Consider the following 17,606-nt stretch of genomic DNA (forward strand, 5'->3'; position numbering starts at 1 on the left):
CTAAGTGAAGAAAAAGGTGTTTTTCCCAAATAAAAGGCCAAACTGGAGTTCCACAACTGGTCGTGTACATACTCGACCGGTCGAGCCACAACTGGTCGAGTATGTACTCGACTGATCCTGCACCACTAAAAATTTGTAATTTTGCATCAAATTGAATTTTTAAAATTTTAAAATAATAAATATACAAATAGGCACAAATCATAACTTTATATTGCACATACTAAGATCAAATTTCAATTTTGCAAACCTATTTTTTTCGATCAATTTTTTGAATATGTCTACAAGTTGATTCTCGGTCTGAATATATTCCAATGAAATTATCTTATCTTCCACCAATTCACGAATATAATGATATCTAATGTCAATATGCTTGGTTTGTGAATGTTGAATTGGATTTTTAGAAATATTAATTGCGCTTGAATTGTCTCAATATAATACCATAGATTCTTACGCAATTCCTTAATTGCTTAGCATTCTCTTCATCCATACTAGCCGAGTACATGCATTACCAGCAGCAATATATTCAGCCTCAGCTATGGGGAGCGATACGGAACTTTATTTCTTCCTGAGCCAAGAAACCAAATAGTTCCTGACATAGAAACAACCACCACTAGTCGATTTACGATCATCAATGTTACAAGCCCAATCAGCATCCGTGTAACCAGCTAATTACACACTAGTATCATGTGGATACCCAAGACCAAGATTAGTTGAACTAGCAACATATCGCAAAATGTGCTTGACAACAATCGGTGGGACTCTTTAGGGTCCGATTGATATCTAGCATAAATCCCCACGTTAAATGCAACATCAGGTCGGCTCGCAGTTAAATAAAGTAAACTACCTATCATACTGTGATACAACTTTGGATCCACACTCTTACCTGTTGAATCCTTAGAGAGTTTTAGAGTAGTACTCATTGGAGTATTAAAATTTTTCCCACTCTCAAATCTAAACTTCTTAACTAAGTTCAGAGATATTTGGTTTAAGAGATAAAGAATCCATCAGGAAGCTATTTAACTTGTAACCCTAGGAAAAAGTTTAGTTCTCCAACCATGCTCATTTCAAATCTAGATTTTATAAGATCTGTAAACTCGACAGTCATGTTAGAACAGGTAGATCCATAAATAATGTCATCAACATAGATTTGTACTATTAGTATATGATTATTATGTTTCTTAGCAAATAATGTTCTATCTACACTCCCCATAACAAAGTAATGACTTAACAAGAATTTAGTCAATTTCTTGTACCATGCCCTGGGAGCCTGTTTCAAACCATAAAGTGTCTTTTTCAAGCAATGGACATGATTAGAATGATTGGGGTCTTCAAAACCCTCTGGTTGTTCAATGTACACTTCTTCATGTAAATCACCGTTTAGGAACGCACTCTTTACATCCATTTGATATATTTTAAATTTTTTAAAGCATGCAATGGATATAAATAGTCTGATTGATTCAAGATGAGCTACTAGGGCAAAGGTTTCATCATAATTAATGCCTTCAATTTGAGTGTACCCTTGTACAATCAGTCTAGCTTATTTCTAATAATATTACCAAGTTCATAAGACTTATTTCTAAAAATTCATTTTGTTTTGATAATGTATTTATCTTTTGGTCTTGGAACTAAGTACCAAACATCATTTCTAACAAACTGATTGAGATCTTCTTGCATTGCTACAATCCAGTTTTCGTCAGGAATGGCTTCTTTTACGTTAGCCAGTTCTATCTGAGATGTAAAGCACATGTAGTTGCACATATCTTCTAGTAGTTTACGAGTACACACACTAGTGAGAGGGTTTTCAAGGATTTGATTAGATGGATGGTCTTTAACTGTCCGCACTTCAGTGTTCTTTCGACTAGATAAAGAGTCTGGTTTATCAAATAAAAGGGCTTCATCATCTTCTGAACTTAAGACAGGTGTATTCAAGTGATCATCTATAACCACAATAACGGACTCTTAAATTAAACCAGTCCTCTTGTTAAGAACCCGATATGCTCAACTATTTAGAGCATACCGTAAAAATATCCCTTCTTTACTTTTGGTGTCAAATTTACCCATATTTTCTCGGTCACGCAAGATATAGCACTTGCTACCGAAAACTCGAGAGTATTTGACAGTAGGCTTCTTATCAAACCACATTTCATAAGCTATTTTACTATTTGATTTTCTAGTATAAACGTGTTTAATTATATAATAAGCAGTATTTATGACTTTAGCCCAAAGATTTTTAGGAAGTTTCATACTATATAGCATTACATTTGTCATTTCTTGAAGCACTCTATTTTTCCTTTCCACTACCCCATTTTGTTGTGGTGTTTTGGGCACATAATATTCATGTGATATTCCTTGGTCACTGTAAAAATTTTCAAAACTGTTATTTCAAACTCAGAACCATGATCACTACGGATCTTAGTGACTTGTGAATCTTTTTTAGTTTAGATAAGTTTAAGTACCCTTTTACTTCGTTGAGAGTTTCTGATTTCTCTCTTAAGAAGACTACCCAAGTATACCTAGTAAAATCATCTACAATGACCAGAATATACTTCTTGCCACCTCGACTCTCCGTTCTAGCTGGTCCAATGAGATCCATGTGGAGAAGTTCGAGTGGTTTAGATGTGGTATTGAAGTTCAGCTTTTTGTGAGCACTCCTGGTTTCTTTACCAATCTAGCACTCGCCACATGTTTTATCCACTTTCTTTATTTTGGGTAGACCTCTTAATAATTCACTTTTACTCAATCTATACAAGTTACAGTAGTGTACTTGTCTTAAGCGCTTATTCCATAATTCAGTCTCATCGATTTGGACCATGTAACACAATAGCTTAGATGAGCTTAAATCACTGAGTATGTAGCAGTTCTCAGAAGTTCTACAACCAGTTAATAATACAGAACCATTCTTATTTAAAATTTCACACTTTTGATTAGTAAAATTTACACTATGATTATTATCGCATATTTGAGAGATGCTTAACAGATTATATTTTAAACCTCCTACATACAAAACATTCTCAAATAGAGGGAGGTTAAAGTGTTGAACCATACCTTAGCCAACGATTCCGCAGTTGCTACCATCACCGAATGTGACTGAACCATTAGTCATGTCTTTAAAATTAGTGAACAAACCTTTATCACCTATCATATGTCTAGAACAACCCACTTTGAATGGCTCGAAGCCTCGAAAGTGGTGTGGACAACCAAACAAGCAACCTTAGGGACCCATTTCATTACAGTTTTGGGTTTAAGAGCATAGTTGGTCTTCTTATGTTTATAGTTTGTTATTAGTTATACACACTGGGTTAGATTTTAAGAGCTCCTTAAGCAATTCTACAAATTTCTCAGCTAAAGGAAAACGATTCTGATTTTTATAGTTAAAAATGTTGCTTTTATATTTAAAAGTTTGAAAAGTTTTACTATTTTTAGAATTATTTTGCTTAAGACTTTTCCCTTTTGAGTTAGAAGACTCCCCTTTAACAAATTTAGTTAGAGTATTATTATATTTGGGAGGAATACTTTTATCATAGCCCAATCTAAATCGATTGCCACATTTTATGAATCCGGATAAAAGTGTTTCTAATTTACGATCACCTTGGGCATACCTCCATGTGTCCTTCAAACTCAAAAGCGAAGAGACTTCTAGTTTTAGCTTTTCATTTTCAGATTTTAAGTTTTTAACTTGGGACGTTTTGAAATCTAAGTCGCACATAGTTTTTTCAAAGCAATCTGAAAAGTGTGATTTTTCTAAGCCTAAATTATTAAAATTCTCTTTTAGTTTTAAAAACTTTTCTTTCTGAAGTTTTAACTTTACAGCTATTTTGCAACTTTCTCCGTATAAGGCATTATAAGCATCTTGAAGGTCTTCTTCATTTTCATGGTCACTGCTCAGATCTTCTTCACTAGTTGAATCATCATTATCTGAGAAAGTGAACTTGGCTAGAGTCATTAGGGCTTTAACATCATTAGCCGACTCGGTTTCAAAATCTTTTGACTCAGAAGAGACTTTATAGCAGGAAGATTCATCCCATGTAGCCAACATACCTTTCTTTTTAAACTTATCCTTCTTAGGACATTTGTTTGCTAGATGCCCATATTCATGGCAGTTGTGCATTAGCTGTCTTTTAGAGATTTTCAATTTTTAGATCTAGGTCTTTTCTTTTAGAAAAGGTTTTTACAAATTAACCCTCTTTTTATGCTTGAAAATCTTGTAAAACTTTTTAGCTAATAGAGCCATATCATCTGTAGAAGTGTCTAAATTAGAATTATTACTATTTTCATGAGAAATATTTTTAGAAGACTTGAGGGCAATTGACTTACCTTTAGGAGCCTTAAAATTTAACTCATAGGTTTGAAGAGACCAACTAACTCTTCTACCCTCATATTATTCGTATCATGAAGTTTCTGGATCGCGGTCACTTTTAAATTAAACCGATCAGACAATGAGCGCAGTATCTTTGCACAGGCTTTACTTTCTAGGATCCTATCATCAAGACTCCACATAGAGTTGACAATGTCATTCAATCTTATATAAAAGTCCATGAAAGTTTCACTTTCTTCCATATGTATTTCCTCAAATTTAGTTGTGAGGATTTAAACTTTAGATTTCTTAACAATTGTTATACCCTCGTGTGTCATTTCCAAAATATCCCAGGCTTACTTTGCAATATCACAGGATATAATTCTCTTGAATTTATCCCGTGATAGTGCGCAAGTAATAGCATTTAAAGCCTTTGCATTGGCACTACTCTCACTTTTTTGAAGAGTGGTCTAAGAAAAATAAGGTGAAACTTTTACAGTTATAGATCCATCAATACCAGTCACTTAAGTGGCAGGAGGGGTCCAATTGGTTACTGTGGCTTGCCACACGCTCTCATCCATGGACTTTAAAAAGATCCTCATTCTGACTTTTCAATAGGCATTATTAGATCCATCAAATGGTGGAGGCCTAGTGATTGAGAGGCTATCAAAATTTGACTTCTTAAAAAGCTCAGATCGATTAGCTCATAAATTTAAAACAAATAACAAAAATACAATGAGCTATTAGGCTCTAATACCACTTAAAAAGGCTAAGCTAAATGTGTTAGAAGAGGGGGGGGGGTGAATAGGACAATGCAAAATTTAAAAATAAAGTGTGGAAATAAAGACAAAATAAGCAGTTTATAGCACAATAGAAAGCAACCTCCAAAAATAAGTATTGAGAGTTTGATACAAACTTGGTTCTAAGGACAACCTGACACCAAAAACCTACGGTTTATGGCAGGACAACCTTACGAGAATGTGGGTGAGTATCAAAAACTCAAACTCAAATGGAGGTGAGAGAAATAAGAATAATCTATTACAACATTCACTACACAATGCTTGAAAAATAAAGATTACAACATTCACATCAACAAATACATCCCATGTCTTAAACCATAAAATAATAAAGAAATAAATCAAACACCCACCAAAAACTTGTGAATTATAGTGGTTCATGTGTGTACACCAACTGTCTAAAAACAACCACACAACTACTCCACTCCTAATATCCACTCCCTCGGGATATTAGTGTTCACTAATCAAATAGGTTTTTCAAGGTTCACCTAAAACCTTCACAATTGTATTTTAAATGGGCTCACACAATCACAACCCCATACTCCAAGAATTTCTGGTTGATCTCAGAAAAAAATCAAATGAGATTTTCTAGTTTATCTCATAAACTAAACAAACTAGATTTACAGAAAAGGAAACACTTATCTGTATGAAGATTCTAAAGTAGCCCGGTAGAACCAACTTGATGATGATGTAGATGTTCAACGTTCAGTCCCACAAGTGTATAGGGTTCTATGTCTAGATGATTTTTAATTTAAATCAACTTGTGCTACCTTGATTTGATTTCGATCTCAAGAAAGGGTAAATCAGATATCCATTTTCAAAATCAGATTGGAATAGAGATCTAAAATCAAATAACAAAAGCTACTTAAAAGAATTTAAAATAGGCACAAAATAGCTTAGAATAAATATAAAAATATCTCAAAGTGATTACTTTAAAATAATTTGAATTGAATGAAAAACTCTGAAATTCGAGTGTTATTTATAAGTGAAAAATCTATTCACTCAACTGCCCGTAGGTTCGCTTTGATTGGCCTTAAGTCCAATAGATTTTTAAAAATTCTGGTGCGATATAATTTTGCAAGTACTTGACTAGCCTTGTGGGTCCCACGATTGGTCGAGTGGCTTGATCGACTGGTCGTGGACTCCACACGACTGGTCGAGTGGGTCAGAATGCTTGCTGTAATTTGAGTCGAGCCCTGCATGACCGGTCGAGCACTGTTCACTTGACTAGTCGAGCAATTTCTAGGACTGGTCGAGGACCTACAAAAAATTTTAAAAAAATTGTAACAAATCCTGTACTGGTCGAGAAGATACTAGGACTGGTCGAGCTAGTGGCTAGTCAAAAAAATAATCTTTTAACCTATAAAATGACCGATACCAAGAACGAAATGAACGTAACATGCCCTAAGGTCAATCTAGGCCATTCATACCTTACTTGTGAGATAGAACGTGTGAACCATCAAACTATCGATCACATCGGCAACCTTAATTCTTGCAATATTCAAAGCTTGAACTCAATGTATCGAACTTAGTCTTCAATTAAGACTTGACTTCTTAGACGTTTTTGGTTATAGAACTTGAACTGCAATATTGCGATTGGGTTCTTGAAATTTGAGTCTTCAACCAACACTTGAAACTCATACACTTTCTTCAGCTTGAAAATCTCGATAAGTTCATTGTAGATATTGGCAAGATTGATTCAACACGATCGTCGAAGATTCAAAGAGAATCAAAGCACAAGCTTGATACATAAAACACATAAGCATGACATAAACTCAAATTGGTTTGTCACACCAAAACTTGACTAAACTTAGGGTTTCCAACATAGCAATTTCAAAATATATCGAAGTAGCCATTTCACTACTTCCCAATGTTGCTTGCCTGGGTTTGACATATATCTGCTCATAACACCAACTGTTTGTCAAATATTCGGTCTCGTACAGACCATGACATACATTAAACTGCCAATTGCATTCGATAGGGAAGATGAGACATATCATGCTTTTCCTCATCTATTTCGGGACAATGTTCAGAAGAAAGGTTGAAGTGAGCCGCATGGGGAACTCTCACCGGCTTTGTCTGGTCCATCCCATATATGATCAACACATTTTTCAAGGTATTCTGCCTGTGATAAGCAAAGCCCACTCCTCTTCCTGTCTTTATGAATATCTATGGTGTCACATCCTAAACTCAGAAATTGGGCTCACAGAATTCCTGATTGCCGAATCCGGTGCTGATAGCCTCTGTATTACCCCATTCTCGGCTCCAAGCGCCCATAAGCCAGATTCCGATCCTGGAATTCTACAAGTAAGGTTTTTCAACGTACATTTAACTCATAAGAAGCATAACCATAAGTTTACCCAAATCAGAAAGGCAACATCATCACACATATCCACTAATATAAACAGTTGAATACAGTGCTTAAAGGGAAACACATATATGGATAATCAAAGCTCTAAAAAACTGTTGCATGCTTCAAGCTCAACGGTGCTGCGACCTAACACCACCTACACGCATCTATCGTGCATAAGCTTATAGAAAGCTTAGAGGGTGTGTAAGTATGTGCGCAATATAAGTTCTAAGAATGTAATATCAGAGCAATGTGGAAACATGCTGGTAAGTCCATAAATACCATCAGCCTTATCTAAGCTATGCGATGCAAAAACATAATAAGCCAATATCATATACTGAGGAAGTAATGTAGATCAATTATGCAATGCGGAGATATAGTAAGCTAAATATTATATACTGAGGATGCAATGCAATATGCAAATCCTGACGAGTCCACGAATACTGTCAGCTGTATCTAGGTTATGCATCGAACCTACGCGTATCGTGCGATCATGTGAGGGCATCTCCGTCTCACCAGGAGTCCTATAAACATCTTAGCCCAATGATATATGCTTTAATCAATCATCCCTCACAACATGCATACGAATGATGGGGTCCACAGAAGGACGGCGGATCTACTCCAAATATCAAGATAGGCTCTAGACAGTGGATACACCAAACTTGATACTACATATCTTCTATCTACGGCAAGGGGGTGATATAGACTGTTTTGTTGAAGCTCACTGATTTAAAATGTGTTACGACAGTTAAGGAAGGAATCCAACTTATAGCCACCACAACATCAGACGATGCTTCCAATGTGGGATAAATTTCTGCCTTCACTATGTGCACAGCAGTCTATCAATCACTGGTATCTCGCTCAGGCCCTTAGGCCCCACCCACATCAGTGTCCACCCACGTGTGCCCGCCTATGTGTGCAATAGTGATAGAGCATCAAAATATCCCCCACTGAGGATAAAGCCAAGTCTAAGTACAATAAGTGGGCTTCCTTACCCTCTCTATTGTGTAATAAACTGGACTTCCCTATGGGGTCCAATATATGTACAAGGTGAGCTCCAAGGTGAAAGAAATAATCCTACTAACAACCAATTGGGGCCCAACATCTTAGGATATCCCAATATGAATAGATGGATCATGAATATCAATGGGGCCCAATGATTTGGGTTGACCTAGAATGATGAGAATGGGCCTAACAAGGCCTAAGGGAAGGTTACAATGTGGACATTTAACCATCATTGCCCATCAATGTGGACATTTAACCAACATTGCTCCTGAGGAGTGGCCCACATAGAGCCAAACGTATAGTGGGCCCATGGCCTCACACAAGGGCCTAATATACATCACCATGGGCCTCACTCAAGGGCCACATATACATCACATCAGGCCTCACCATGTGAGCCTCATATATATCACATCGGGCCTCACACATGGGCCACATATACATCGCATCGGCCTCACACATGGGCCACATATACAACACATCGAGCCTCATCATATGGGCCTCTTATTCATCAGATAGGGTCTCATTCAAAGCCACAAACACATCATAATGGGCCTCATACGCGGGCCGCATTACATCATGTGGGCTGCATTGCATGGGCCTCATATACATCAAGTGGGCCGCATTGCATGGGCCTCATACACATCACAATGGGCCCCATCACATGGGCCTTATACACATCGCAATGGGTTGCATCTCATGGGGTTAATACACATCACAATGGGTCGCATCTCATGGGGTTAATACACATCACAATGGGTCGCATTACATAGGCCTCATATACATTGCAATGGACCTCTCACACGAGCCTAATCTACATCACAATGGGCCCGATTGTTTGGCCCTCAAATGCATCACAATGGGCCTCATCATATGGGCCCAATATACATCACAATGGGCCTCACTAAATGGGCCAAAAATACATCACAATAAGGTGGGCCCTGGACATTCCAAATGGGCCTCAAATACATTGCAATGGGCCACTTTCATGGGCCTCAAGTATATCACAATGGGCCGCACAAGTGAACGGCATAGATGAAACACGTACAACATGGTGGGCCTTGCGTTCACACAATAGGTGGCCCCCGCATCCATGGCTAGACAGTTTGGATTTACAGCACATTCATCATGGAGTTCCACCATCGAGCTTGCTGGACGGTGAGGATATACAACACATGCATCATGGCTGGCCTCACGTCCAGGAAATGGAGGGATGGCCTAGATATAAATCACATACATCACATGGGTCCCATCTTATGGACAGTGCGGATAAGACCCATACATCACGGCCGTCCCACACGGTAGAAAACAGATGGACAATGTGAATATACAATATATACATGAGGTGGGTCCCTCCGTTCAGAGGGCTGGACAGTGAGGATATAAAACACATATACAATGGTAGGCCCCACGTGGCACTGTCCAAAATGGATGGTGTAAATATACATTGCATACATATAGTGGGCCACACCTCCACACATACAACACATGTGGAGTGGCTCTCACATGGACGGTTGGGATATAAAACATACTTCATGTCAAACCTTGCTGACGTTAATGTCATCAGCTATATAGCTGCACAGTACACCAGCCAATTAGCATGGTGGGTCCCACATGCTAGAGGCAACACGTCTTCAAGGTGGGCCCCACGTACTAGAGTCAGCATGGACGACATTAATGAAACACCTACATCACGGTGTGTACCACCGTCCAGCTGTTGGACAGTGGATACAACACATATGATGGTGGTCCCCACACAGATGGACACAGATGGATAGTCTTGATAAAACTCATACATCACGGTGCAACCTACGTGATGGATTGCTAAATTACCTCACGTAGGACCCATGGTCCGGACGCACAAGGTAGATATAACATATATCACAGGTGGGACCCACCATCCTCTGCTGGACGGCGGAGTCACCACATGTGAAACTAAGGTGGGTCCACACGTGTGGCCCACAACTCTAGATGTGAGCTGATATGTGTGATCTCCTTTGTCCATGTCTATTTAAAATAAAAAGCTCGATGGGCCCTGCCCACTGGATGGCCCGCCCAGCTGGTTGCTGGCCCCTGATGGGCGGATAGGTGGATCAAATACATCATGATTATGATGGTGGCCTAGGAGTGGGCCACACCGTCTACACCAAGCTGATACTTGTTTGTTTCTCTTCATCCTAGCTGGCCCAAAAATGGGTAGTAAGGCGGACCCCATTCGCTGGACATTCAAAAAATCTGGATAGTCCAGATTGTTGGATAGATCAGATGGGCCACACACATGATCACAAAAAAAATGAAATGAGAATGAGGGAGAGAGAGCGAGAGAGGGACGGCGTAGTGGAGGGACCCCGCCACTATGGGCCCCTCTACACATGATACAAATAGGATCCGTACCATCAATCCGTAGGTCCCACTTGGCCCATCATTAAAATACAATCTAACCTACAAATTACCCACCGATTTCATTTCTTCTTGGTCCTTTGGAAAGCTAAGCTTCTTGGCTTCTTCTTTGACGGTGGAAGATGAGGATTGAAGGGTGGAGATGGGAGATAGGGTGGTAGGGAGTGGGCGACACTTGGCTATCCTTGGAGACGGTCCTCTCTCTTGGTTGCTTGCGTAGAGAATGAGAAGGAGAGAATGGGTTGTAAGGGAGATGGGATGGAGAGTATGGGTTCTCTTGATATTTGGTAAGAAAGGAATGGGCGAAGCATGGGTTGCTTTGACTTTGGGTGAGAGAGGGATGGGATATGTACTTGACTTGTACATTGACTGATTGATTTGATATTGGGTAGAGATTCTCTCAAAATTCACAACCCGGGGCATTTTTCTCAAAATAAATGCAGGCCCACAACTCCTGGCTTAGGCATTGCATCCGCACGTGAGATGTGGCGTTAGAACTGCATCGACGGCGCGGTCGCAAGGGTACAAGTCTAGGGCTGAGTCGACTCGGGATGATAGGGTGCAACTCAAGGTCACGTGCAAATGTCAATTATAGGTCGTGGTTTACAAGTATTCGACCAGAAGGACAGCAGAAGTCTAAGGAATGGTACGGACTAGGATACGGGCCTGACATGTGGGATCCCGGTCTTTTGTAACATCACTCGTATATACATGTATCCCAACTCACACCATTGATAGACCATACACTGCACCCTCGTGTACTTAGAAAAATCACCAAAGTGATTTATTCCAGATGATCTTGAAACCTCTATCATGTGGACCACGTCATTGTTCTGATTGCAATGGTGAAAACCGCGCATCAATCTGACACTCCGTTAATCAGATATGACTTATCGAATGTAAGACCCAAATTATGTATCCAGTAATGCAAGCAACCTTTATTATGCTAGGCCCATTGGACAGGAGCCCATGTGGGCTTAAAGCCCACTTTTAGAACATGAAAATTACCAACAAACAGGATAATTGCTACATGACAAAATAAGAAGCTAACACATATAAGACAAGCACTATCAGACAAAATTGGATTCCATTCCAAAACTCATCATTAGCTTTCTCCCTATGCCTTGGAAACTAATCATGGCTCATGTCCACCTCATCCTATACATGTATCTAATGCATGTCTTGATTTGTGCTACATAACTTCAAACAATCAATTACAATACTCCACTTCATCATCCACCATGCATCACCTACAACCCATAACCTTTATCCATCCATTAGCTAATGCATGTCTAGATTTCTTCCACCATGGCCAATTCATGCTTAACACCATCCACCTCATCTATCCAATACCCATACCATACATTACATTCCATCTCACTTTTAGCATCAATAAGATGTCCCACCTTTTTGTTAAGAATGATTCCCTAAGTGTTTGGAAATTGGGCCCTAAGTTGTGACAAACCACATTTCTGAAAGATTGTTTCTTTATTTGTGTTTTGTACCAACTTTGGGCCTCTATAGTGAACCACGCACTGGAGATATGAGTAGGCCAACTCTTGGAACATTTAACCTATATCAATGAATAGATAAATAATATTTTACTTAGGCTAAATCAAACCCCACATGATCAGGGAGTGGATCTCAAAATGTGGTCAGACATGGTTGTGTAGAAAATCAAAGTACCTATGTTTGGCCCTATACCAAATATTACGTGTGCACAACCAGTTGGTCCCAGCTTATAGTTTTTGAAGTACATATATATTACAACCAAGGGCACCTGACGGGACACTAAAAGGCGGTCCCCTGTGATCATGGGACATACTCAAGATTAGGCCAAAACTAATTCTGCACTATATTTCCTGCACAGTTTCTCCATGTACCCATGTTTAACCTATCACCGTAAATTGTATACACCAAACCAATAAGGTCTGCCTTATAATTTGTAAAGCTCATACATAGAGCTACCAGGTGGCTATTTTCTTTCACCATATGTAGGCCCCACGTGATCATGAATCTGACTCTAAAATGACCCAGAACCAACCCTGCACCAAAAATCTGTTTGATGTAAATTTATGTGGGGCCACATCAATGGGGTCCATCACCTTCCCAAAGAATTTATGTAGTATCTAAACTCTAAAAAATAACTCTCAAATATTGCTGGGCTTAAAAACCTTAACTGGGTCATCTTGTACGAGCAATCTTGTATGGGCCTTACCTTTCATGTAAAGAGGCCCACCAAGTTGTATGTGTTCTATATTCATGCTATCCATTTATTTTCTGGACCATATGGGCTGCCTTATAAGGCCCAATGTAATGTATGTGAGGCCCTTGTATGAGGCCTATGGTGATGTACATGAGGCCCAATATGATGTAACTGAGGCCAATGTGATGAGGACCATTGTGATGTATATGAGGCCTATGGGATGAGGCCCATTGTGATATATGAGGACCTTATGTAAGGCCCATTGTGATGTGTATGAGGCCTATGTGATGAGGCCCATTGTGATGTATATAAGACCTATGTGATGAGGCTCATTGTGATGTATATGAGGCCTATGTGATGAGGTCCATTGTGATGTATATGAGGCCTATGTATTGAGGCCCATAGTGATGTATATGAGGCCTATGGGATGAGGTCCACTGTTATATATGAGACCCTTATGTAAGGCCCAAATGTGATGATGATACCACCATGATGTATACGATAATGTTTTGATGTCCATCCACTTTTCTAGCTAGTTTAAGGGCCATGAACCCCATTGTGAGAGTCTTTATAGCAGGCCGCATTCTAGGAGACAATGGTGGTTAAATGTCCACATTGTAAGCCTCCCTAGGGCCCATTGTTAAGCACGTACTTTGGGAGCAATGGTGGTTAAAATGTCATCGTTGCAAACCTCCCTAAGGCCCATTATTAAGCTCATTTCCATTTTCTCTTATTGGGCCTTCATTGAGAATAATGCTTTCCACCATACCCTGCAGTACTACTCAAACCTTGGAACCCATCTTGCGGCCATGATGAGACCCATTGTCCGAGGCCCGTTGTAATTGTATGAGGCTTATTGTGACTGGATGAGGCCCATTGTGATGGTATGAGGCCCATTGTGATCGTATAAGGCCCATTCACTACCAAAAAATAGGGCAACGCCGATGCTTAAAAACCGTCGGCAATGACCTTCCTCGACAGATTTGAGCCGTCGCAAGGTCCGTCGGTAAAGGATGCATCGGCATTGCCAACAATAAGGTTGACGGTCAAAACCGTCGGCGTTTTCGACGGTAAGAGAACGGCTAAAACCATCGATGTTTCCGACGGTAAGAGAACGGCTAAAACCATCGCTGTTTCTGACGGTAAAAGCGATGGCCAAAACCGTCGGCGTTGTCGACGGTTTTTAGCCGTCAGCGATTCTCATAAATAAAAAAATGAAATATATAATATATCATCCATTGAATTTGGATGATATATTTCTATTGTGTAGACTTATTTCTCAAATAAGTTGGTTCGTTCAACGTACACATCCATTTCTAGATATACCCATTTCTCCAAAGCCCTGAACGAACCAACCTATTTGAAAAGGTAGGTCTACACAATAGAAAGCACATGCGTGGTACACCAAAAACTTTTAAAGGCAACAAGAAGCAAAAACCAACATGGCATACCAAAAATAACTTGCATCTCTGTCGGCTTGTGAGAAGAACATAAAAGTAGACATAGCTCTCTTTAGTGCATTAAGATCCTTTTTCTTCTTTGGTTTCCTCTTCTTTGAACCATCTTCATCTCCATCTTTGGATTTCCTCTTAGAAGAAGATGCCTTAGGAGCAGCTGCTTCTTTCTTAGCTTCCTTCTTGGGAGGCTTCTGAAATGGGAAGGAAAGAGAGAAGGAAGTATTAACATTCATGGCCAGACATTGATGAAAAAGCTACAATATGTAATCAAAAGCTCCAAAACATTCTAAAACAGCTATGGTGATTACATAAATTTCCATGTGAAACTCAAGTATCAGGACTTTCTAGTTACCCAACTTCTATTGAAATAAGGTAAGAAGTAAAAACAAGGGAGTTGTAGTTTACTTCTTTGTCATCACCGTTTTCACAAGCATCTGATTCTTCATCTCCAAAATCATCAGTAGGAGAGCCTCCATCATCCTTCTCCACAACAAAATCTTCACCCTTGTCAGTTTCATACTCATCATCTTCCTCATCAGTTTGAAAAACATCCATATTATCATCATCACCATCTTCCTCTTTTCCAGCTTCTGTCCACAAAATAAGCAGAATAAAAAGGTAAAAATAAAAAGAGTGATCATAAGGAAAGCATGATGCGCATTGATTTTCAGTTACGAATTTGAGTTTATTAGTAGAAAGAAAAGGAAAGAGGAAAAAGAAAAGAAAATACATCCAATGAAATGAGCAGTACCTGCAACTTGATCCTTGTAAGCAACAAGCAAGTCAAGTGTTGTTCTAAACACATGTTCCAGTGCTTCTCCCAGTAACTAGTTCGCAGGAAGTGTAAGAAGTGAAGTCAATCCCAACAAGAAAACTTTCTTATCATGTTCCGTGCAATCATGTAATGCCCCAGATTTTGAGGGTCGAGCAAAGCTCTACTCTCGAGATCCAGTACATCACTTATGCAACATGGATTATGATATTCAAATTTCATCCATATTGATGAGTTAAAAAACGTGAGTGGGATTATACTAAAACAACATATCATTCTCCAGAGATAATGTAATTAAGCAAGCGGAAGACTGAAATATATATATTTGAACAAGTAAGTGTGTTACAACCTCCAGAGTATGATGTAACCGGGCTGAATATATACATGTAGTATTTCAAAATAGACAAAATATCAAAATGTAAAGTATTTCACTAATCCCTGTGTCCTTGTAATCCCGTCAAATTAGCACGAGGTCCACATAGACCCGCTTAAGAGCTGAACGTAGGAGAATTCTTCCTCCTCATCTATGAAGTCCAACTCCGCTACATAGGCTTCATCATCACCTGCATCTAAGCAGAGTCTGGTTGGTGTTTTAAAACACCATCTCAGGGTGGGAGTGAGTGATCAACTTAGTGGTACTATAAGACAAAAGTTAACATGTTATCAAGTCAATCAAGCAGTAATGACAAAGTAATACAACAATCATTTCTTAACTACTCTTGTTAATGCAGGGATGGTATGCAGTAATGATGCATGCCCACGCACAAAGCTCCCTTACAAGCGACTCCGACAACCAAGTTCGCGCATGACAAACTCCCTAAAGTGAAACTTCCTCACCAAAGCATATGCAATGCGGTGCATGGTCATGTTAGCCGAGTACTTAATTAAGCTTTTTCATATAGCATGATCAGAAAGGTAAGGTACCTCCCTTTACATCATTAACACAAATCGAAGGATCCATCTAGAGTCGTCAATCCTTATTAATCACATACGATAGGCAAGTTGTAGGGCATCACTCCTAATGAAAAGCAATGAATAGAAAATTTTAAAAGTTTATACTCGCGGTCACTACGAGGAGGCTCATCACCTCAGCGTAGGCCGACAGCTCGAACACGGTGTCCCATACCCCCATGCCCTGCTCACGATTTTGGGTTGCTCATTGGTCACTACGGGGAGGCTCGTCACCCTAGCGTAGGCTGACAGCTCGACCATGATGTCCCATACCACCATGCCTAGCTCATGAGTCTTAGCGGATCGTGGTACCATAGTTGAAACGGGTTTTTACATTGGTAAGTGGTACCTTAGATTCAAGCAGTAGTGTCTATACAAGGTAAACACACAATAGGTCAATCAGTTTGTTTGGCAAGATCGATTAGTATGAGCACACATAGACTTGATCGACATGGAGCACATAAGAACCCCTTGTGGCCTAACCACTGTTGACAATCGTTGTGCAACCTGGATTCGTCGAGTTACCTAATGTAGCGATACTAATTCAGTCACCTGTACATGGATTGTTACCGATTGCCTGGGATACGTTATAGCCCCAATCTTACTCAGAGGAAATAGGTAGACACATGTGATAATCATATCAGCATTTAACAAACAATCCAAATAAATACCTCATTTGAGAATTTCATCAAACACATTGAACATGTCACCTAACACGTGTATTTCATCCATAAATTACGTAGCAGCAAATATAATTACATGAAAGAAACTATACATATGATTAAGGTAATTGAGAATCCTATCTTAATATACTTAATAAATACAATTCATCAGCAATTTTTCATTCAAACATTTAATCAAACATTTAGACTGTACATCACCAAATACAAAGACTAGATTAGTCACGACAAATATTTTAGTAATTCCTTACACAAAGGGATCATCATACATATGACAAACATGAATCCTATATTAATAGTCATGGTAAGCACAAATCATAATTGCATGTTCATTCAGACATTTCAACGAACACATAGGATGCATATTTGTTCAACATAGTTCATACATGTATAATACATCAAAATCGATGTGTCTAAGACAATATGGTAGCAATCAAGTTAGATATAAACTATTAGTTGACATTGAAAGTATTAAAAACCATAACTTAAACGTTTATAGTCCACACCTTCCGTTGGAATACTCGATTCGATTCAAACACTACGTTCCCAAAAACAGAACAACGGGTACCTAAACCATGAAATAAGTTAGCTAGTTCATCGATTAATCAAACTGGATTTCTAAATCAAGATTAGGGTTAGGATTTCTTACCCAAATTGTAACCGAACAGATCGGTTAGCTAGATGGAAAGGCGATTTA

General features: G+C 39.1%; 1 protein-coding gene across 1 annotated transcript; it reads right to left on the minus strand.

Annotated features, from left to right (window-relative positions):
• Window positions 1–14,463: 14,463 nt before the first annotated feature.
• Window positions 14,464–15,400, minus strand: LOC131244132 (FACT complex subunit SSRP1-like). Its single transcript, XM_058243786.1, has 3 exons — window positions 15,258–15,400; window positions 14,912–15,093; window positions 14,464–14,697 (listed from the first exon to the last, which is right to left on the minus strand). The coding sequence occupies exons 2-3, from the start codon at window positions 15,059–15,061 to the stop codon at window positions 14,464–14,466; spliced, it is 384 nt and encodes a 127-aa protein (XP_058099769.1). The 5' UTR covers window positions 15,062–15,093; window positions 15,258–15,400.
• Window positions 15,401–17,606: the final 2,206 nt, after the last annotated feature.

The sequence above is a fragment of the Magnolia sinica genome, chromosome 4 (assembly GCF_029962835.1).
Source record: "Magnolia sinica isolate HGM2019 chromosome 4, MsV1, whole genome shotgun sequence".
NCBI classification, from domain to species: Eukaryota; Viridiplantae; Streptophyta; class Magnoliopsida; order Magnoliales; family Magnoliaceae; genus Magnolia; species Magnolia sinica.